Here is a 23028-nt window from a genome sequence, read left to right as displayed (position 1 = left end):
ATTGAAACATACGGCATATTTGATTGTTTTTTGTCAAAACCCCGAATGTCTCCTTTATCCAATCAGAATTGTTTTATATATATATCGAACGAACACTAACACTCCCTCTAAAAAACGTGTTTTTTTCATTACGTCAACGTGACAGGTAACAAGGCGAATGTTGTAATCTGTTGAAAACGACCTATTCTAGCACATTTGTTGACCATAATTATTGTGGGTTTTAAAAGTCAAAACCCCGAGTGATGCTTAGAATATCTTTCAAATTTGATGCCATTAAATGAACGAGCACACTTATATTATCCATTTAATTTCAATGAGCAATGGCCAATTCTCTTTAAATAGGAAATCGTGTGCAAAAAGCTACTATTTTCGCCTGTTTTATCATAATGGTTATGAACAATAAACTTTGCTTAAAGAGCGCTTATAAATTGATATGGGTTAAAGGGGCTATGCAATAATTATATGTACCCCTGGTGGTGAATTCTCAAAATGGTCTTCCAAAATTGCCCCCCCTTTGGCCGTGCCAAAAAACCTTTGCCCTCCCTTTTGACGTGCCAAGAAATCTTTTACCCCCCCATTACACATGTAAGATTTTGGGGAACCCGTACTCAAAACCTTAACATGCTTAAGTTGTCTTATATTATAATGCGATCGCAGTGAGCAGGAAATTTTGCATATTTGAACGTGTTCCAAATGTTTTCCTACACCTTTGGTATTTAGAATCGGTGCCCAAAATACATGTGTCAAAATTCGGCACCCCCCTTTCGACCTGCCAAAATCGTTTGACACGCTCCTCCCTCTTCAACATGCCAAAAATGCTTGCCCCCCTTTCGTCCTACCAAAAATCTCCCCATATAATGCACCAACCCGGGGTTACACATATTTATTGCACCCCCCTTACGCTAAAGTACGGTAGTAATAATAATTGCTGTATAAATGTTATCATCTAATAATAATATTTAAGAGAATACTTTTTTCGTCTTGCGGTCATCTTATCATTGCTTGCTTGACCATAATAAGCACAAGACAACACTGCACACAACAGTTGTAAATGAGTTTTGTGTGTTGTTCTTTTTTATTGGTTCAATTTAAATTATTCAATAAGGTGTACGTAGTCTCATTAAACTAAACAGGGACGGTGGATAAAAAAGAATCGATTTGGCGCCCCTCGAAGCTGTGAAAGTCAAAATGTCAGCATTTCAGCGCAAATAGTTATCTAAAAGATCATTTTAAGACCGAAATTCAACTTCATTGTAACCAAATTTCATTAAAGTGGCGCCACAACCCCTAGCTACGCAATCGTCCATTGAGCTGTTCCATTTGAAATTCATACACCCCCTGTGGAAGATATAACCTTAATCTCCCACACAGGGAGTGTGAAGTCTAAATAAATGGGGCTACCTAGCTTTAATACCTGGATGGGTGACTTCATTTGAAATCTATACACTCCCTGTGTGGGTGATTAAGGTCATGTCTTCCATATGAGGCGTATGAATTTCAACTGGAATAGCCGAGTACAAATACAGTCTTGGACAAAAGTTTGGAATATTTTTATTTTTTGCACTGTTTTAAGTGCAGATTTCTTACCATCAATGACCCGTTAGCCATGCAAAATGGATCACGGCTATCTGGCAAGGTCTTAGGTACCATTCAATATCACACAATACATAATGTGGGACAATGACTTCTTATGCCTGACCAATGAACCATCGGGCATCCTTTTCACAGTTATTTTAGCGATATGATTCATAAGGTTACATTGGCTTTTGCATTACCGTGTGAAGAAAGCAGCTTTACTTTGTTGCATCTGTCTGTTTTATACGATATTTCTGATCATGGGGTGCGAGTTGAGCGCAGACTTATACGCCCGCGTCATTGACTTACATAATCACGGCTACAAACAGAAGGATATTGGTGTCGCTTTAGGAATTACATAAGGTGCAGTTTCTAAAATTTTGAAGAGACGTCGAGAGACCGGAACTACTACACCTAGGCCAAGGTCAGGTCGGCCCCAAAAGACAACCGCCAGGGAAGACCGATCTCGGCTACAAACAGAATGGCTAAGGTCCATAAACGCGCCTGTTACCAGGAATCTTGCGAAAAATAGACTGGTTAGTGCAGATTTTCGCACAAGATGACCAATAAGAAAGCCAATACTTCTGAAAAGACATCGGCATGCGCGCTTACTTTGATCACAGAGACATTGGAACTTTACAGTAGGCCACTGGCGTAATGTGATCTTCACTGACGAGGCCCGGTTCCTCCTCTCCAGACAAGGTGGCCGATTCAAGGTCTGAAGACAGGTTGGTCAAGCCCTACTTGAGGATTGTATCCTGCCTAGAGTCCAGGGAGATGGTGGTGGAATCACAGTATGGAGAGCATTTCACAGTAGTTCGAAATCACACCTCTACATGCTAGAAGGACACATGAACCAGGACCAATACCTGCATGTTCTTGGTACAGTTATGCTTCCGTTTGCGAGAAGAGACTTCAGGAACAATTTCGTGATCCAAGATAACAGTACTACGGCGGACAGAGCCCTACCTGCGAAGAAATTCCTTGAAAATGAGAATGTAGGACACCTGGACTGGTCACCTTTGAGCCCGGATATGAACCCTATACAGAACTTATGGGCATCCCGCAGGTTTGGTAACATGGACAACCAACCAATCACCCTGCAGGAACTTAGATACGCCCTCAATGCTTGCTAGCGAGATATTCTACAAGGAACTTTGGAAAACCTGATCGAAGGAATGTCACGTCGCGTACATGACCTTGAGCTGGCCAGGGGTAGACACACCAAATATTGAGTTGCGTTTTCTCAAGCAACAGACTTATCTGAACAAGTCATAGTGAGAGTTTAAATTTTTGTCTAAACAATAAAGATTGCTAGTGTCTTTAATCTCATTTTGTGACACAAAGAGACCGCCAAAAAGTGTTGCGATTATGTGATCCTTCCATTGTAATGCGCTTCCTCAGGTAATTCTTTGTTTAATTGACAAACTGTGTGATATAATCATCAAATGACATTAGTATCTTTCAATTAAATTCAACTGAGCACTACTCCAGAACAATAAACCTGTTCCTAATATGATTGAAAACTGCATTTGATACAAAAATAAAAATATTCCAAACTTTTGTCCATGACTGTATTATCAGAGTGTCAACTGATTAAAATATTCATATCGTTTTAATTTTCAGAGTGTACAACGGCAAGATGTTTTCTGCTCAGTTATGGATGTTGTTAAGCGTTATTTACACTGTGAATGGTGAAGAGTGTTTCAATCTGACAGGTGGGTGCAAATTGTAGGTTGGGGAAAGTAGGTGATTTTATGCAAATTGGGAATTTTGTTATGATGTATAAGGCAACATGTTTTTACTGTACTTTGATCAGCTCGTAATCGGCGGGAATTGTTAGGTTTTTACCACTACGCCATAGGCGTAGATCGGGGGGGGTAACCCCCAATATTTTGTCAGGGGATGGTCCATACAATCATCCCCCAATGTTGATGCCTGTATATGGGTTTTGACCAAATTAACCTCATGCCATTTTAGTCCTAAAAGTGCAATTTTTTTCGCGCTTCGAGAATTTATTCGATTTTGCAGCATATTCCAACAGTTTAGCTTCAAAATGGCAAACTTTTTCGCGCGCTCCGCGCCCGTTTTTACCATAAACTTATTTATATGTCGCCAAAAGGTGCTGAATTCACTATACTTCAAGAATTTTTTTCCAACCCCATCCCCCAATGTCAAAAAGAAATCTACGCCACTGCACTACGCCGATAAGTAGACTGACGTTAAAAGTGATATATTTGACCTGTATGATCTATATTCTGAGTATGTAGGTGTTTGATATCGCATTATATACTTATTGAGGCATAATCATAATATTTAACTAATTTGTTGTATTAATTATTGCAACGGCAATGATAACCATTAGTCCAGATCTCTTTACATTAGTGTATTCCTAAATTTAACAAAAAGTTTCATTTGCTGAACACCTATAATTATTTAACCTGCAAGAGTAGGGCCTACGCCAGTTCAAACAAGTTAATTAATGGAATATTAAAAACCGTCTATATCATCAACAACATGAACAATGTCTTGCTTTTTACCCAGTGGCGTAGCTGGTAGGGGTGTGGGGGCTGTGTGTGTGTGTGTGTAGGGGGGCGGAGTCTCATGGCCATCGGTAGATATAAGGCCGTCACAGAGTGGTCTAGAATCGGCTTGGGGTGCCCGCATCAGTCCGAAACGTCTTCAGTCCGAAACGTCCTCAGTCCGAACAGTCATCAGTCCGAAAATGAAATGCACTATTTTAGTTCGAAACGTCTTCAGTCCGAAACGTCTTCACTCCGACACGTCGTCAGTCCGAATCTGAAAAACACGTCGTCTGTCCGAATCTGAAAAACACGTCGTCAGTCCGAATCTGAAAAACACGTCATCAGTCCGATCTGAAAAACACGTCGTTAGTCCGAATCTGAAAAGCACGTCATCAGTCCGAATCTAAAAAAACATGAACATTAAACCCGATGCTCCCGATGATTAAAACGCTGAACATAGAACCTGTTCCCAAAACTTGCCACTAATACTGATTGCTAGTGCCTTATACTAGATGATATATAGGCACAAATTAGATCCGATGGTCCCCATGTTAGGGTTAGGATTAGGGTTAGGATTAGGTTCAGGGTTAAAGTTAGGGTTATAGTTAGGATTTGGGTTAGGATTATGGTTCGGTTTAGGGTCATGGTTAGCATTAGCGTTAGGATTAGGGTTAGGATTAGGGTTCAGGTTCAGGTCAGGGTTAGGGTTAGACGCCGGAACATCTGCTCCCACGAGGATTAAGACGATAGACCCCTGAGGTTAGGGTTAGCATTAGGCTTAGGTTAGGATTAACGTTAAGGTTAGGGTTAGGATTTGTGTTCGGATTAGGGTTCGGCTTAGGACCAGGGTTAAGATTAGGCTTCGGGTTAGGCTTAGGGTTAAGGTTAGTGTTGGGGTTCGGGTTCAGGTCATGGTTAGGGCTAGACGCCGGAACAACTGCTCCCGAGGATTAAGACGGCGGAACAACTCCTAAGACCCTGTTCTCAAAACTGACTTGCCCTTAATACTAGAACCTAGTATAAGGCACTAGCAATCAGTATTAAGGGTAAATTTTGAGAACTGGTTCTTAAGAGTTGTTCCGGCGTCTTAATTTTCGGGAGCATCGGGTCTAATTCTAATTTAGCATATATATAGCATCTTCAATAAGGCATTGGCTATCAGTATGACGGGTAAATTTTGAGAACAGGTTCTTAGGAGTTATTCAGGTGTCTTAATCTTCGGGACCATCGAGTCAAATTGTGCCAATAGCATCTAGTATAAGACACTAGTAGCCTAATCAGTATTGAGGGCAAGTTTTGAGAACAGGTTCCTAGGAGTTGTTCCAGCCTCTTAATCCTCGAGACCGCCGGGTCTAATTGTGCCTATAGCACCTAGCATAAAGGACTAGCAGAGTTTTAAGAACTGGTTCTTATGAGCTGTTCCGACGTCTTAATCCTATAGCACCTGGTATAAGGCACTAGCAATCCTTATTAAGGGTAAGTTTTGAGAACATGCTTTCAGGAGTTGTTCCGGCGTCTTAGTCCTCAGGACCATCTGGTATAATTGTGCCTATAGCACCTTGTATAATGCACTAGCAATCAGTATTAAGTTCAAGTTTTGAGAACAGGTTAATGTTCTTAGTCCGGCGTCAAACCTTAACTCTAACCATGACCCAAACTCGAACCCCAACCCTAACACGAACATTAACCCTGCCCCTAACCCTAACCGTAAACCTAACCCTACGCCTAAACTAACCCTAACCCTAAACCTAACCCTAAACTAACCCTAATCCTAAACCGAACCCAAACAATAACCCTAAGCAGTACCCTAACCGTAGGTTCTTAGGAGTTGTTCCGGTGCCTAACCTAATCCTAACCATGACCCGAACCCAACCCCTAACCTTAAACCTAACCCTAATCCTGAACTTAAGCCTAAGCCTATCCCTAACCTTAACCCTAAACCTAACCCTAATCCTAAACTAACACGAAGCCTAACCCTAACCCTAACCCTAATTCTAAACCGAAACATAACCCTAACCCTTGCCATAACCCTGGGTTCTTTAGGCGTCTAACCCTAACCCGGACCCTAACCCTAATCCTAAACTTAAGCCTAACCCTAACCATAACCAGGGTACACCCGTCAGTCCGAAACACCGTCAATCCGAACAACCGTCAGTACTTATTTTTAGGATTACTAAACCTAACGCTAACCCTAAACCTAACCCCCATATTCGGACGGCATAGCTATAGAATACCCATCTCACCTCCCAACACACAGGGTTAGGGTTAGGGTTGGGATTAGGCTTAGGGTTAGGTTAGGGTTAGGGTTAGGCTCCCTGAGCGGGGTATTCTATAGTTATTCCATTCGGACTGACGGTGGTTCGGACTGACGGTGTTTCGGACTGATGGGGAGACCCCCATAACCGATAACCCTAAGCCTAACCCTAACATTAACCCTAACCCTAAGCCTTACCCTAACCCTAGGTTCTTAGGAGTTGCTCCGGGGTCTAACCCTAACCCTAACTCTAATCCTAAACTTAAGTCTAACCCTAAGCCTAACCCTAACCTTAAGCCCAACCCTAACCCTTACCCATACCCTAGCCCTATCCCTTATCCTAAACCCATCCCTAATACTTAACCCTAAACCTAACCCTTAACACTAACCCTAAACTTAAGCCTAACCCTAATAATAACCATAACCCTACGCCTAACCCTAAGCTGAACCATAACACTAAGCCTAACCCTAACCCTGATCCGAAACCTAACCCTAACCATAACCCTTACCCTAATCCTAATCCCCAAACTTAAGCCAAACCCTAACAATAACCATATCCCTAACGCATACCCTAACCCTAACCCTAAGCCTTAGCCTAAGCCTTATCCGAACCTAACCCTAATCCTAACCCTAACCCAAGCACCATCGGGTATAATATAAGCCTAAGCCTAACCCTAAGCCTAACCCTAATCCTAAACCTAACCCTAATCCTAAACTGAAGCATTACCCTAACCCTAGGATCTTAGGAGTTCTTCCGTCGTCAGAACCCATTCCCTAACCTTAACCGTAACCCTAATCCTTACCTTAACCCTACGTTCTTAGGAGTTGTTCCGGCGTCTAACACTAACCCTTACCCGAACCCTAACCCAAACTTTCACCCTAACCTTAATCCTAAACTTGAGCCTAACCCTAACCCTAATCCTAACATTAACCATAACCCTAAGCTTTACCCTAACCATAGGCGTCTAACCCTAACTCTTACCCTAACAGTAACCCAAACCTTAACCATAACCCTAATCCTAAACTTAAGCCTGACCATAACCCCAAGCCTAACCCCAACCCGAACCCTAACCCTAACCTTTAAGGCTAACCCTAACCCTTACCCATACCCTATCCCTAATCTTAATCCCAACCATTAACCTAAACCTAACCCTTAAGCCTAACCCTTACAATAACCATAACCCTAACGCATACCCTAACCTAATCCTAAGCCTAACCCTTACCCGAACCCTAACCTAACCCTAATCCTAACCCTAACCGAAGCCTAACGTAGACACCATCGGGTATAATTATGCCTATTGCATCTATTATAAGGCAATCAGTTAAGGTTCTTAGGAGTTTTACTGGTGTCAAACCTTACCCTAACCATGACCCGAACCCGAACCCTAACCTTAACATTAAACCTAACCTAGGCCTAACCCCAAGTCTAATCCTAAGCCTACGCCTAACCCTAATCCTAAGCCTAAACCTAACCCTAATCCTAAACCGAAGCATTACCATAACCCTTGGTTCTTAGGAGTTGTTCGGTCGTCTAACCCTAACCCTAACCAGAACCCGATCCCTAACCTTAACATTAACCCTAACCCTAAGCCTTACCCTCACCATAGGTTCTTAGGAGTTGTTCCGGCGTCTAACCCTAACCCTTACCCTAACCGTAACCCAAACCTTAACCCTAACCCTAATCCTAAACTTAAGCCTGACCATAACCCTAAGTATAACACTAACCCGAACCCTAACCTTAAGGCTAACCCTAACCCCTACCCATACCCTATTCCTAATCCTAACCCTTAACCCAAACCTAACCTTTTACCCTAACCTTAATCCTAACGCATACCCTAACCCTAATCCTAAACCTAAGCCTAATCCTTACCCGAACCCGAACCCTAACCTAACCCTAACCCTAACCCAAGCCTAACGGTGGCACCATCGGGTATAATTGTGCCTATATCACCTATTATAAGGCAATCAGTTTAAGGTTCTTAGAAGTTTTTCCGGCGTCAAACCCAAACCCTTACCCTAACCATGACCCTAACCCGAACCCTAGCCCTAACATTAACCCTAACCTAAGCCTAAGCCTAATCCTAACCCTAAACCTACGCCTAACCCTAAACCTAAGCCTAAACCTAACTCTAATCCTAAACCGAAGCATTGCCCTAACCGTAGGTTCGTAGGAGTTCTTCCGTCGTCTAACCCTAACCCTGACCAGAACCCATTCCCTAACATTAACCGTAACCCTAATCCTTACCCTAACCCTAGGTTCTTTGGAGTTGTTTCGGCGTCTAACACTAACCCTTACCCTTACCCGAGCCCAAACCTTCACCCTAACTGTAATCCTAAACTTAAGCCTAACCCTAACCCTAACATTTACCCTAACCCCAAGCCTTACCCTACCTAACCATAGGTTCTTAGGAGTTGTTCTGGCGCCTAACCCTAACCCTTACCCTTACCCTAACCGTAACCCAAACCTTAACCCTAACCCTAATGCTAAACTTAAACCTGACCCTAACCCCCACCCTAACCCTAACCCTAACCCTAACCCCAACCCTAACCCTAACCCTAACCCTAACCCTAACCCTAACCCTAACCCCCTAACCCAAACCCAAACCCAAACAAACAAAGGTCAAGTTTTGAGAACAGGTTAACCCTAATCATAAACTTAACCTTAACCCTAACCCTATCATATACCCTAACCCTAACCTTAACCCAAACAAATCTTGTTTGCATCTTTAGAAGAAGTAAACACTGGTATAATATAATGGCATTAGAACATCAGAAAAAAGACTAGCAAATGGCAAGAGAATTTTCAAAAAACTTTTTATCATGAAATGTAAGGACTAACTCATATTATTTTGCTAATTTAAATTATTTAAAATGTATATAAATAACGCCCTCAATTTTCACACAAATGTCCAGTTATAGAATAAAAGTTAGGGTTCGGTTTAGGGTATAGGTTAGGGTTAGGGTTAAGGTTAGGATTAGGCTTAGGGTTATAGTTAAGGTTATGGTTCGGGTTCTTGTTCGGATTCGGGTCATGGTTAGGATTAGACATCAGAACAACTCCTAAGAACCTAGGGTTAGGGTAAGACTTAGGGTTAGACTTCGGTATAGGATTAGGGTTAGACTTAGGGTTGGGGTAAATTAGGCTTAGGTTAGGGTTAGGTTTAGAGTTGTGGTTAGGGTTAGGCTTAAGTTTAAGATTAGGATTAGGGTTAAGGTTAGGGTTAAGCTTAAGTTTAGGATTAGGGTTAAGGTTAGGGTAAAGGTATATGTTAGAGTTATGGTTAAGGTTATGGTTATGCTTAGGCTTAGGGTTAAGGTTAGGGTTAGGGTTCGGGTTCTTGTTCGTGTTTGGGTCAGGGTTAGGATTAGACGCCAGAACAACTCCTAAGAACGTAGGGTTAGGGTAGGACTTAGAGTTATACTTCGGTATAGGATTAGGCTTAGACTTAGGGTTAGGGTAACTTAGGCTTAGGGTTAGTTTAGGGTTAGGTTTAGAGTTAGGGTTAGGGGTAGGCTTAAGTTTAGGATTAGGGTTATGGTTAAGGTTAGGATTAGGGTATAGGTTAGGGTTAAGGTTAAGTTTAGGATTAGGTTTAAGGTTAGGGTTAGGGTTAGGGTTCTTGTTCGTGTTTGAGTTAGGTAGGGTTAGAGTTAGGTTAGGGTTAGGTTAGGGTTAGGGTTAAGATTAGACGCCAGAACAACTCCTAAGAACCTAGGGTTAGGGTAATGCTTCGGTTTAGGATTAGGGTTAGGTTAAGGGTTAGGGGTTTGGCTTAGGGTTATGGATAGGGTTAGGATTGGGTGTAGGGTAGGGTTAAGGTTAGGACTAGGTTTCGGGTTAGGCTCATGGTTAGGGTAAAGGTTAAGTACAATTATTATACCAGATGGTGCCTACGTTAGGCTTGGGTTAGGGGTTAAGGTTAGGTTAATGTTAGGGGTTAGGGTTCGGGTTAGGCTTAAGTTTAGGGTTAGGGTTAGGGTTAATGTAAGGGTTAGGGGTTAAATTTAGAATTAGGGTTTGGGTTAGGGTTAGGCTAAGGGTTATGATTAGGCTTAAGTTTAGGATTAGGGGGGTTAAGGTTTGGGTTACGGTTAGGGTAAGAGTTAGGGTTAGACGCCGGAACAATTCATAAGAACCTATGATTAGGGTACGGCTTAGGGTTAGGGTTAATCATAGGGTTAGGCTTAAGTTTGGCACTAGGGTTAGGGTGAAGGTTTGAGTTAGGGTTCGGGTAAGGGTTAGTATGTATTAGACGCCGGAACAACTCCTAAGGTACGTGGGTTAGGGTAAGGATTAGGGTTACGGTTAAGGTTAAGGTTAGGGTTCGGATCTGGTCAGGGTTCGGATTAGACGCCGAACAACTCCTAAAAACCTAGGGTTAGGGTAATGCTTCGGTTTAGGATTAGGGTTAGGTTAAGGCTTAGGGTTTGGCTTAGGGTTAGGGATAGGGTTAGGATTGGGTGTAGGTAGGGTAGGGTTAAGGTTAGGACTAGGTTTCGGGTTAGGCTCATGGTTAGGGTAAAGGTTAAGCACAATTATTATACCAGATGGTGCCTAAGTTTGGGCTTGGGTTAGGGATAGGGTTAAGGTTAGGTTAATGTTAGGGTTAGGGTTCGGGTTAGGCTTAAGTTTAGGATTAGGGTTAGGGCTAAGGTTATGGTTCGGGTCAGGGTTAGGGTTATGCTTAGTTTAGGGTTATGGTTCGGGTTAGGGTTAGGCGTAGGGTTATGGTTATGTTTATTGTTAGGCTAGAGCTTAAGTTTAGGATTAGGGTTAGGATTAGGTTAAGGGTTAGGCTTCGGGTTAGGGATTAGTGATAGGGTATGGGTATGGGTAAGGTTAGGCTTAAGGTTAGGATTAGGGTTCGGGTTAGGGTTAGGCTTAGGGCTATGGTTAGGATTAAATTTAGGATTAGGGTTAGGGGTGATAGTTTGGGTTAGGGTTCGTGTAAAGGTTAGTGTTAGACGCCGGAACAACTCCTAAGAACCTAGGGTTAGGGTAAGGATTAGGGTTACGGTTAAGGTTCGGGTTCTGGTTAGGGTTAGGGTTAGACGCCGGAATAACTCATAAGAACCTTGGGTTAGGGTAATGCTTCGGTTTAGGATTAGGGTTAGGTTTAGGCTTAGGGTTAGGGATAGGCTTAGGGTTAGTATTAGGCTTAGGGTTAGGCTTATCGTTAGGGTTAGGGTAAAGGTTAGGGTTAGGGTTATGGTCAGGGGCGTAGCAAGCGGGTGGACAGGATGGACGAAGTCCATGGGCCCCGAGAGTTCAGGGCCCCGAGCAAAAGCGAAAATGAAATAAGGGGTTCAGCTTGAGGTTCAGATGGATGAAAGCAGAGCCTTCATGGCTGAAATTGTAACACTCACCATACTCTCACTTTATTTTATGTAAGTGCAGTGTTTTGTCAAAAGCGATAGAGTGGTTTGTCCTATTGTACTATATCTTGATGGGCCCCTGCAAGATTCGTCATAAGGCAGTTTAATAAAATTACACACCAAAATGATAATCTTCAAATTTATCATTTCGATCTTTGTGGTATTTACAATATTAATAGCAAGGGGCCCCTAGTATGTCGGAAAATCATGAAAATTGTGTTGCCATGTTCAAAATAATTAAAGAAAAAACGATTTTAATAAATTGCCTTCATCAGGCGTGGTACAATAAACAATCTCGACAGAATCTATGAAAATGTGGGTTGAGCATGTTGAGGGGCCTAATATATTCAAGTTTGACAATTTTGTTATTGTCATGACTGTGTAATAAAGACAAATGTGACGTAGTTAATACGGTTATATTATGATGAATCTCAACACAAGGAAGTATAGGAATCTTGGTGTAGAAATTTGAAATATAAACTTTAAGGAATAACCCAAAAGTTTGATGAAGTCATAAACGAAAGTCCTTTTGTTTAGGGGGTGTGGGTCAAAAATGCCGAATACGTTAGTAAAAAGTAGTTAAAAGCTACCGTATTTAAAGCCATAATGTACGATGTTTTTGAAACGAGTTTGGTCATTTTTTTTTCAAAACTGATTTTTTACCATAATTGTAATGTTTACACATGCCAGTCCCAATTGATTCAACCAAATTCATTGTGTTTTAGGATTAAAAGCACACCGCCGTTAAGCGGATGAGATAATGAGTTTTCTGTAAATATTCGTTACCACATTAGTTTGATTAAAATGACCAGAAAACGTTTTTATAATATTGCATATTTTTTTTGGCAAATAATGATCAAATTAAAATTTGACTGAAATCGTATATTAATACTACTATTATTGAAATGCATAGGTCCATGGTAAAAGGAGCCCTGTACATGTACGGTACGTACAAGTGTACGTGGAGGTTTTTCTTATTTCAATGTAAAATATTTTCTATAGAACATGTAAATCGTTGACATGGAATGATTCATATAACTGGGATTTATGCACATTATTTTTTCAAAGGTTTCCATGACTACTTGATTCATGAGAAGACACATGAATAATTTTCATAATGATCAAATGACCCGTGAATTCTGTAAAGCTCAGAATAAAGTTCATTACACATGTTAGAGGTAGACTTAGGACTATTAAATTTAGTTACGATGATAAAGATATGGAATGACTTCCTCTTCAATTTTTTTGCAGTCTATTAAAGTTTCAAAATTCATAACCATAATTCAATACATTTTAGGACAGGAATTAGACTTTAGAAACATGGAAACATATGAATTAATTTACATAGTTTACAAAATTAATATTATTGTAAATGATTTTAATAGTGCACTTTGAAAATAAAAATGTGCAGCCTATACAGTTTTTCATTGTTTATTATAGCCCAGCGTGTTAAAAAAGTCGCTTACTCCCTGCTTTAGATGGATGAGGATGACACTTCATCATCACATCAATGACAGATGAATAAGTACGTTAACATCATTCCTAGTCATATAATAAACCAGCAACAAAGATTCATAATGTTTGCCTGTTGTTTCCTGTGTGTCAATTACTTAAGGAGGTGTTATGAGCGAACCTTGGTTTGGATTCCAGAGGGATGGTGCATAAATCCGGGGTGCTGTAAGAGGCAAAGCCATCAGAAAATGAATAACTGAGATCGCGCGCCAAATAAACTTACTGCAGTAATTTTCAAGTCTTTAAAAAGATAGACATAGGTGGGAATCGAACCCGGCACCTTCCGGTTCTGAATCAACAGATAGTATCACTAAGCCAACTTCCTATCTGCAATAAAACCTGTGACATTAATTCTTGATAATGTTTAACGGAAAATCAATACTAGTGTACGATGTCATTCAAACTCAAATAGAAGTCCCATATATAATAAACTCAAAGCAGCAATCGATAAATCTAAGCTAACTCAATCATCAAATAATCAATCGAAAAATAAATAAATAGATAAATAAATAAATAAATAAATAAATAAATAAATAAATAAATAAATAAATAAATAAATAAATAAATAAATAAATGTGTCCGTTCTCTCGAGACCAAAAACATAATTAAATAAAAAAAATAATAATATAAAAAAAATAAATAAATAAATAAAACAAATAAATAAATAAATAAATAAATAAATAAATAAATAAATAAATAAATAAATTAATTAATTAATTAATTAATTAATTAATTAATTAATTAATTAATAAATAAATAAATAAATAAATAAATAAATAAATAAATAAATGTGTCCGTTCTCTCGAGCCCCAAAACATCATTAAATAAATAAATAAAATAAATAAGTAAAACAAATATAAATAAATAAATAAATAAATAAATAAATAAATAAATAAATAAATAAATAAATAAATAATACAAACAGAAATTATAAATTAGTTTTTTCTAGGCCCTACGCTGGAAAAAATAAAGCAGCATAAGAAAAAAATAACAGACGCACGGATTCGAACAAGCGACGCTCAGAACAGCAACTAAGAAACCACAACGCCTTAGACCACTCGGCCATAAAAGCACACAGATACACAAAAATATATTAACCTTTAACGTTGGCACATGACACGGGCACATGTCTGTGGGTAAAGATACTGCATGATAGAAAGGCGTGCAAAGTCTATCCCTGAAGTTAATGGTCATTGACATGTAACCAATTCTTTGTATACCAGCTACACTCAACCTATACAAAGAAGTATATTATTAGGCGTTGACGCAATCATGAATGCGGGAAGTATAAAACCATAATCGCCACTCGTGCACTTGTTTGAGTCCACAGGTATTCGGAAACAGCCTTCAACCTCGAATTCAGAGGTCGATTTTGGGTTGTTACATGCAAATACAAACTAATTATATCATGAAAAAAAACCACCAAGAGGACTCCGATACTTATTCAGAGCCAATCTACATTCTGTTATTTACAAAAGCCGACGGTCAAAGTAAAATTATAAAAGGAGCAAAACCAGATATCAACGTTAAATCACGGTAAGCCTAAAATCGCATCGAAAACGCGATTAATAATAGACCGTGATTTAACTGGATTGACTAGATTCATACATGAAAACTTAGACCTATTTGGGCTATTTGACGTAATGTAGCTTTCATAATTTTTCGGCATCTGGCAACACCGCATTAAAATTAAACTTCATTTATTGTTTCGAAACATTCAGAATAGTTGACCATGATGATAAACTGACTCTACATACAACTCATTACATTACATGTGCTAAATCTAGGGCAAAATGCAGCAAATTTTCTTTTTATGATAATTTTGAATTTGTACAAAATGTATGTTTTTCTGGCAACACCTTGCTTAGAGAAATAAATTTCCCCAAGCTGTTCTTATTAGATATGTTGGGGGCAAGGTATGTTCTACCAATAACCATAACGACAAAATCCTAGGTGAGCGCAAAAGTTATTTTTTCGTATCACCAAAATCGGTAAAAAATGGCATTTTTCAAATTTGAAAAACTTGCAGTGTTGCCAGGTCCGAAATCGATATTTAAAAAACGACTCTCTAAGCACGACTTCGTTTGTAGATAGAACAAGGATGGGGCTTTTTTATGATACAATTTATTTTTAAATACCAACTTGTATATTAAGGCAACGAGGCGCCCTTTTAAGGGCAATTTTTACTTTTAGCTCCAAAATAGGCGAAAATTGTAAAAAACACAAATCAGGCCGTTGCTGAATTTTCGAAATGCATTTTTGTAACCTCCAAACAAAAAATCAGTCCTTTCACCTCAGCAAGTAAAAATTTTTTTACCGTGGCCAACCCTACTAAATAAATATCTGATATTGCACTTAACATTTTCTCATATTGTATGTTTAACTACCTGACAACTAATGGTTTAATTGCTTTTAAAAATAATGCCAGAAAATGAGAACAATCAAATAGCTACATATTGATACCAAATTGAATTCATTTTTGTCAGTGAAACTTGTGTTTTGGTGATTTGTATGTCCCTTACCCTTTAATATTGTCATATTTTACGCTGTTAGACATGGGGTATTAACATTTTTCTCATATTGTATGTTTAACTACCTGACAACTAATGGTTTAATTGCTTTTAAAATAATGCCAGAAAATGAGAACAATCAAATAGCTACATATTGATACCAAATTGAATTCATTTTCGTCAGTGAAACTTGTGTTTTGGTGATTTGTATGTCCCCTTACCCCTTAATATTGTCATATTTTACGCTGTTAGACATGGGGTATTAACATTTTTCTCATATTGTATGTTTAACTACCTGACAACTAATGGTTTAATTGCTTTTTAAATAATGACAAAAAATGAGAACAATTAAATAGCTACATATTGATACCCAAATGAATTCATTTTCATCAGTAAAACTTGTGTTTTGGTGATTTGTATGTCCCCTGCCCTTTAATCTTGTCATATTTTACGCTGTTAGACATGGAATATTGACATTTTTCTCATATTTTATGTTTAACTACCTGACAACTAATGGTTTAATTGCTTTTAGAATAATGTCTGAAAATGAGAACAATCAAATAGCTACATATTGATACCAAATGGAATTCATTTTTCGTCAGTGAAACTTGTGTTTTGGTGGTTTGTATGTCCCCTTACCCCTTAATATTGTCATATTTTATGCTGTTGGACATTGAATATTAACATGTTCGTACATTTTATGTCTATCTACCTGACAACTAATGGTTTAATTGCTTTTAAAATAATACTAGAAAGTTGGAACTATCAATTGACTACATATTGATACTAAAATGAATTTATTTTCATCAGTAAAACTTGAGTTTTGGTGATTTGAATGTCCCCTACACCTTAATATTGTCATATTTTACGGTACCACAGATGAAAAATTAACATTTTTTAAACATTTTATGTCTATCCAGCTAAGAATTAATGGTTATTTTGCTTTAAAAGATTACAACAACCAAATAGCTATATATTGATGCCAAAATGAATGAATTATAATAAATAAATGTCGAGTTACGTTGGTTTGTACGTCCCCTAACCTTTAATATTGTCATATTTTACGCTGTTACACATTGGATAATTAACATTTTCATCATATTTTATGCCTATCTTATGGTTTTCTGTTAAAAATTATACTGGATAGTTAGAACAATCAATTAGCTACATGTTGATACCAAAATGAATTCATTATTATGAGTAAAGGTTGAGTTATGGTAGTTTTTATTTCCCCTACCCCTCAATAATGCCATATTTGACATGGTTATACATGGAAAAGTAACCTTTTCTCACATTTATGTCTATCTACCTGACAATTAATGTTAGCGTTGCTTTAAAATAATACTAAAACGTTTGAACAATCAATTAGCTACATATTAATTCCAAAATGAATTCATTATCATGAGTTGAAGTTGAGTTATGATGGTTTATATTTCCCCTGCTACTACATGTGGAAAAGTAACTATTTTTTTTTACATTTTCAGTCTATTTTCCCGACAAACAGCGGTTGATCTCACCCCGCACATATAAATATTCAAAACATTACATGAATGGCAACTTACCAAACAAATGTTGTTAATATAACTGATATAGTTCAGCCAAGTGACATATGTGATGCGATCAAGCAAAATCAGTCGGAACTCGGCAATAATAAATTTTCAGTTTCTTATAGGATAGTAAAAAGGATTTACAAAGCTTGATTTTGCAGAAACCCCCATTGAAATTGAACATCCAGTTCCAAAGATATGAGCAATTAAAGCGTTTCCAAAACAATAGGAAACAAAAAAGAAATATTGCCTTTGTTTGGCTATATCTCAAAATCGATATTTCCGAGTTCCGACTGATTTTGCTTGATCGCATCACATATTAAGACACGTAAAACACCCCAACCCTGAACCCTATACAGGGAGAAAAATGCAAAATTAGTCACAAAATTGATAAGAGGAACTTGCCGATAATCGATAATGATCGATTCATCGGTATCATGTCAGAGATTATAGATGACAAATAAATAAATAAATAGATAAATAAATAAGTTTTAGCATTTCCAGATGAATGGTAAATGCATAGATAGATAGATAGATACATTAATAAATACAAATAATTATTTGGATTTATTCGATAGATCAACCAATGGTGGCCCCGCTATTGTAGGCCTACGGTTCGTTAACGCCTTGCTTCGTTGCTACGGACAAGCTTTAACACGCGTATACTATACGCGCATGTTCAATACGAGGGCGCACATTTCGTATTACTTTGTAAAATTGTATCACCGTTTGCAATGGTAGGCCTACTGTAACCGCTACACAGATGATTTTCGAAAAATGTCCAAGTGATCTAATATTTTGAAAGGGATATTAGTTTATCCGTTCGTGGTGACTTTCGATGGAGAGTGGGCATTATGCGGCATGGTAACCGACTAACCGCAACCGCTATAATAATAAATCAACTGCATTCGTTTATGATAACTTTCGGAAACTTCTTTTGTGATGACTTTCCGAAGATTTTAAATTCAAGGTAGGTCTAGGCATATTTTGGAAAGTAATTTGAGTTTATTCGTTTGTCAGGTTGTGATGAATTTCGATGGGGAGTGTGGGGCATTATTAGCATGGTAACCGCAACCGCTATAATATCTCAACAATAGAGTAGATCTTTTTTTGATATTGGGGGAGGGATGAAAAGTAGGTATATTAATAGTGAATCCGGCATCTTTTGGCAACATTAACAATGGCGTAGATTTCTTTTGACATGGGGGATGGGTCCGTTTAAATCAATTTCTTGCAATAGGCCTACAGTGAAGCCAGCTTCTTGGCAACAGAATAATTCATGGCAAGGTAATTAGGCCTATTGGTGAATTATATTGTGCAAAAAGTGGAACAAATTCGCACGAAGACCGCAAAAATTGGCACTTTTAGTTTGGCCAAAATGAGATTAATTTTGTCAGAAACCCACATCTATTATACATGTGTCAACTTGGGGTGATTGTACGGACCATTGGCCATATCAAAATATTGGGGGTGGGGTGGGGTGGGGATATCCCCCACCCCCACCACCGGAATTTACGCCCATGTAACTCAACCTTCTTGAAACCCAATGTTGCTATAGGCCTATACTTGATGAAGAAACAAATATAAACTAGAGCAACTGTGCCCTTTGCAAGGCCGGGCACGAGATAAGTTAGGCGGATGACTGTGACGATCTGGTTTGACCTGACCTTTGACCTCGGATGACCTTTGCGGTTTTATTATTCTCCCCAAGTGTCAGGGATCATGTTTAGAATGTCATAAGAATCATTGCAATTAAATTTGAGCATTTTAGAAAACTTGACCTTTGAAGACCCCTTGATGACCTTAAATGAATTAATGTCATAAGGATCATTGCATTTAAATTTCAGCTTAAGGGTACATGCCACAAAATAGCTTTCCATAGACTTTACGTGCAAAATAGGGGTCACGTTTTAGGCTATAAGTCGAGTTACGTCTTACTTTGAAATATATATTTGATATCATCTTAATCAGAACGAAATTCTAAAGAGGCTAAAACATCGTTTTTAGGCCTTGAAAATGATTTTATTATCTTTTTATCTTAATTCACTACATTTTGAATTAATTGTAAGAAATTTTGGGTTATTTTCTTTCCTACTTTAGACAGGATGTCGATTTCAAGCACAAGCATGATAGCCGACATTTTTCGTCATTTTGATGCACATGAATGCACAATGGTTGCTGTTTTGCTATTTTCATGAAGATATTAATTGATGTTAAGAGTAAACGTTCTTTGAACATCTTTTACAAGTACATAACTTCAAAATTAAAACATTCTCAGTACATGCAGAATATTTAAAAAGACAAGAAATGTCAATCAAGTAGGCCTACCCCCTCCAGCGTCACTTTTAACCCATTTTGTCCAAAAAGCAAATGTAATGAATGGCTATTTGAAATGAAATATTAATATAAATTAAACTTTAAATGTTATAACAATTTAAAATACTGGACAGTGGTATAAATAAAGCAAATTAGAAACTTATTATATCTTAAATCTAATTTTTTATGTAATTTTATTAAAATTGAAGGCAAAAACTTGAGTTTAAATGACAAAAAAATTGGTTAAAAAATAACAATGAAATTGAAAAACTTCTTTGTAATTTAAACACCAATAAACAATGTTTTCAATATTTTGAAACTCTTCTTTATTCATATCAAAAGGTTTCAAACTTCTACCAAACGCACATACAGCGAAAAACCTTGCGGCGTCCATCAACTCGCTTGTTGATGTCCATCCTCTTTTCTTCGCGTGCATTTTAAATAGATAAAGACGCGCGGAAAACGCATAGAATTGCTCCTTAAAGGGTACATGCTACAAAATAGCTTTCCATAGACTTTACGTGCAAAATTGGGGTCACGTTTTAGGCTATAAGTCGAGTTACGTCTTACTTTGAAATATATATTTGATATCATCTTAATCAGAACAAAATTCTGCATAACATATCTGAAAATGACACCATATTTTAGGTCTACTTTTTGAGAAAAATAGCGCTATATAAAAAGACCCGATTTTCCCGTGTTTACGTCCGACTGCTAACCGCGTTTTGACATCGTGTGTTCATGCGCTCATCATCGTAAACATCACTCAAATTTTCGCGTTTTCTGTTTAAATTAGTAGAGATCACATTCACAAGTTCTAGCAAAACACGATTTGCAACACTAAAATTGTTAATATTGGACCGATTTTGCACATTTTTTATGCAAAGTTGGGATTATAGTCGTGATAAACTTTTACCGGAAACCGCTTCACAGGCGGATTTAGTGGTATGAACCCTTAAATGGAGCAACTTTAAATTTGACCTGACCTTTGACCTCGGATGACCTTTGCAGTTTTATACTCCCCAAGTGTCAGGGATCATTGTCCCCAAGTTACAGCCTAATCGGAGCACCTTCAAATTTGACCTGACCTTTGACCTCACATGACCTTTGCGGTTCCATACTCTCCAAGAGTCAAGGATCATTTTCCCGAGTTACAGCCCAATCAGAGCAACTTCTAATTTGACCTGACCTTTGACCTCACATGACCTTTGCGGTTTCATACTCCCGAAGTGTCAGGGATCATTTCCCCCTGACTTACAGCCCAATTGGAGCAACTTTAAATTTGACCTGACCTTTGACCTCACATGACCTTTGCAGTTTCATACTCCCCAAGAGTCAAAGATCATTTTCCCCTAGTTACAGCCCAATCAGAGCAACTTCTAATTTGACCTGACCTTTGACCTCATATGACCTTTGTGGTTTCATACTCCCCAAGTGTCAGGGATCATTTCCCCCGACATACAGCCCAATTGGAGCAACTTTAAATCTGACCTGACCTTTGACCTCACATGACCTTTGTGGTTTTATACTCCCCAAGTGTCAGGGATCATTGTCCCCAAGTTACAGCCTGATCGGAGCAACTTTAAATTTGACCTGACCTTTGACCTCATATGACATTTGCGGTTTCATACTCCCCAAGTGTCAGGGATCATTTTCCCTGAGTTACAGCCCAATTGGAGCAACATTCAATTTGACCTGACCTTTGACCTCACATGAAGTTTTATACTCCCTAAGTGTCAGGAGTCATTTCCCCGAGTTGCAGCCCAATCAGAGCAACTTCAAATTTGACCTGACCTTTGACCTTGGATGACCTTTGCGGTTTTATACTCCCCAAGTGTCAGGGATCATTGTCCCCAAGTTATCATTTTTATTACCTTTCTATTTATTTACTTCTATCTATTTATTTCTCTTCATTTCTTCCTCTTTCTCTCTTACTCCAATCCCCCTCTCATTCTTCATATCCCCTCTTTCACCTCATTCTCCCTCATCCCTTCCCAAGAGCTCTCCCAGAAGAGCTGCCCCCCTTCAGTACGCCACTGTTTATGACATTCTCCTTCTTAAAATAAAATAAAATGTCAATTTCTGAAACAACTTTTATATAGGCCTATACCGGTATACTAATTATTTGTTACATGTATACGTATAGCTATTACCATTATACAGTACTATATGAGACATGTAGACATGGCAGCCTTGATGGGTAATCATTCAGCAAGCACATTCAATTTATTTAAATGAAGCACCTGAAGTCAGTGGGGTGATCACGAACTGTACTCAGCGGCTAATGTGTGCTTTCTGTGCTTACGGCTACTCAATCACATATTTGTGTGTTATTGTAACAAAAGGTACTTTTCGTTCCAGACGTCGCTTTCACGCGCCTTTCGTTTGATCACTTATTGACAATAACCTGCTAGGTAAAGCGTTAATACACTGTCGGGTCAGCTTACCGATTTAATGGCGGAAGCCCTTGTCCCAAACAAAAGGTACCTTTCGATGAATAGCTTGTCAGATTTCAAATCGGCACAAGGTTTCAATGCGTTACGTAATCTATTTCTTCTCCATCTTTACTAGCTCCATGGTGGTGCCAGTATAATAATTATAGTTGCTCAAACTCCATACAAAAAGCAACTAACTTTATTGAGGGCGTTTCTTTGATATATGCTTCTAGACGGGGTTTTACGGTACTTTCAAGAGAAAGTCAGGTATTTGTAATTTGTGTCTGGAAGAGAAGTTTACAATTTTGTGTCTGTTAAATAGAAGAAGTGAGCTAATAAATAAATGTAGGTATGGCAACAGGCCAGCAAGCCGTGTTAAAAAGAAGTAGTTTTAAATTTGTGCTTAGCTAATCAGTTACCTGAAGATTGCAGGGCATGAAACACAGTGTTGTGGCACTCGGTGTGTAAACCATATCAATTTGTATTACAGCTCTACCCATCTGGGTATCGAGCACTCTCAAACTGTTAGTGATACTTTTACATATGTTTATAAGTAAATAATAAAGTAAGTAAATAAATAAATAAAAAATGAGTGATGTTTGTACAGGGAGGCGGGGCTGTGCAATAAACATGAGCCCGGGGGTAAATCAAATCGACATCAAAGGAACAATGTGTTACGTAATCTATTGCTTCTCCTTTGATATCAATCCTTGCAAATTAGCATCGAACCTCCAGCAAATGTTCACAACTGTAGCCACGCCCTCTATGGTCGCTATTTCAGTGATTGACAGTGAGTTTCGATGATGTAATGCAAATGTGGCGCTGGCCATCTGGTCACGTGCGCATTATAAAACCGCATTTATAAATATACACGAAGTCCCGAAGTACACTGATTGGGATTGTAGGCTTTATCTACTATCAGAATGCGCTTGCAAAAAAAAAAAAAAAATGACGGATTTTATACTTCCTGTTTAAATC

At 38.4% G+C, this 23028-nt stretch overlaps 1 protein-coding gene across 2 annotated transcripts in view; it reads left to right on the top strand.

Moving 5' to 3' along the window:
- The window catches only part of LOC140146823 (uncharacterized), a 36978-nt gene that overhangs the window by 4963 nt on the left and 8987 nt on the right, over positions 1-23028 (top strand). For both annotated transcript variants that reach the window (XM_072168701.1, XM_072168702.1), the window contains exon 2: positions 3202-3293. In XM_072168701.1, the coding sequence (XP_072024802.1) occupies positions 3218-3293 (76 nt within the window). In that variant the 5' untranslated portion in view covers positions 3202-3217. The remainder of the gene's footprint in view (positions 1-3201; positions 3294-23028) is intronic.

This window comes from Amphiura filiformis, chromosome 2, assembly GCF_039555335.1.
Source record: "Amphiura filiformis chromosome 2, Afil_fr2py, whole genome shotgun sequence".
In the NCBI taxonomy this organism is placed as follows: Eukaryota; Metazoa; Echinodermata; class Ophiuroidea; order Amphilepidida; family Amphiuridae; genus Amphiura; species Amphiura filiformis.
Note: the sequence above shows the minus strand (reverse complement) of the source record. Positions and strands in the feature narration are given on the sequence as shown.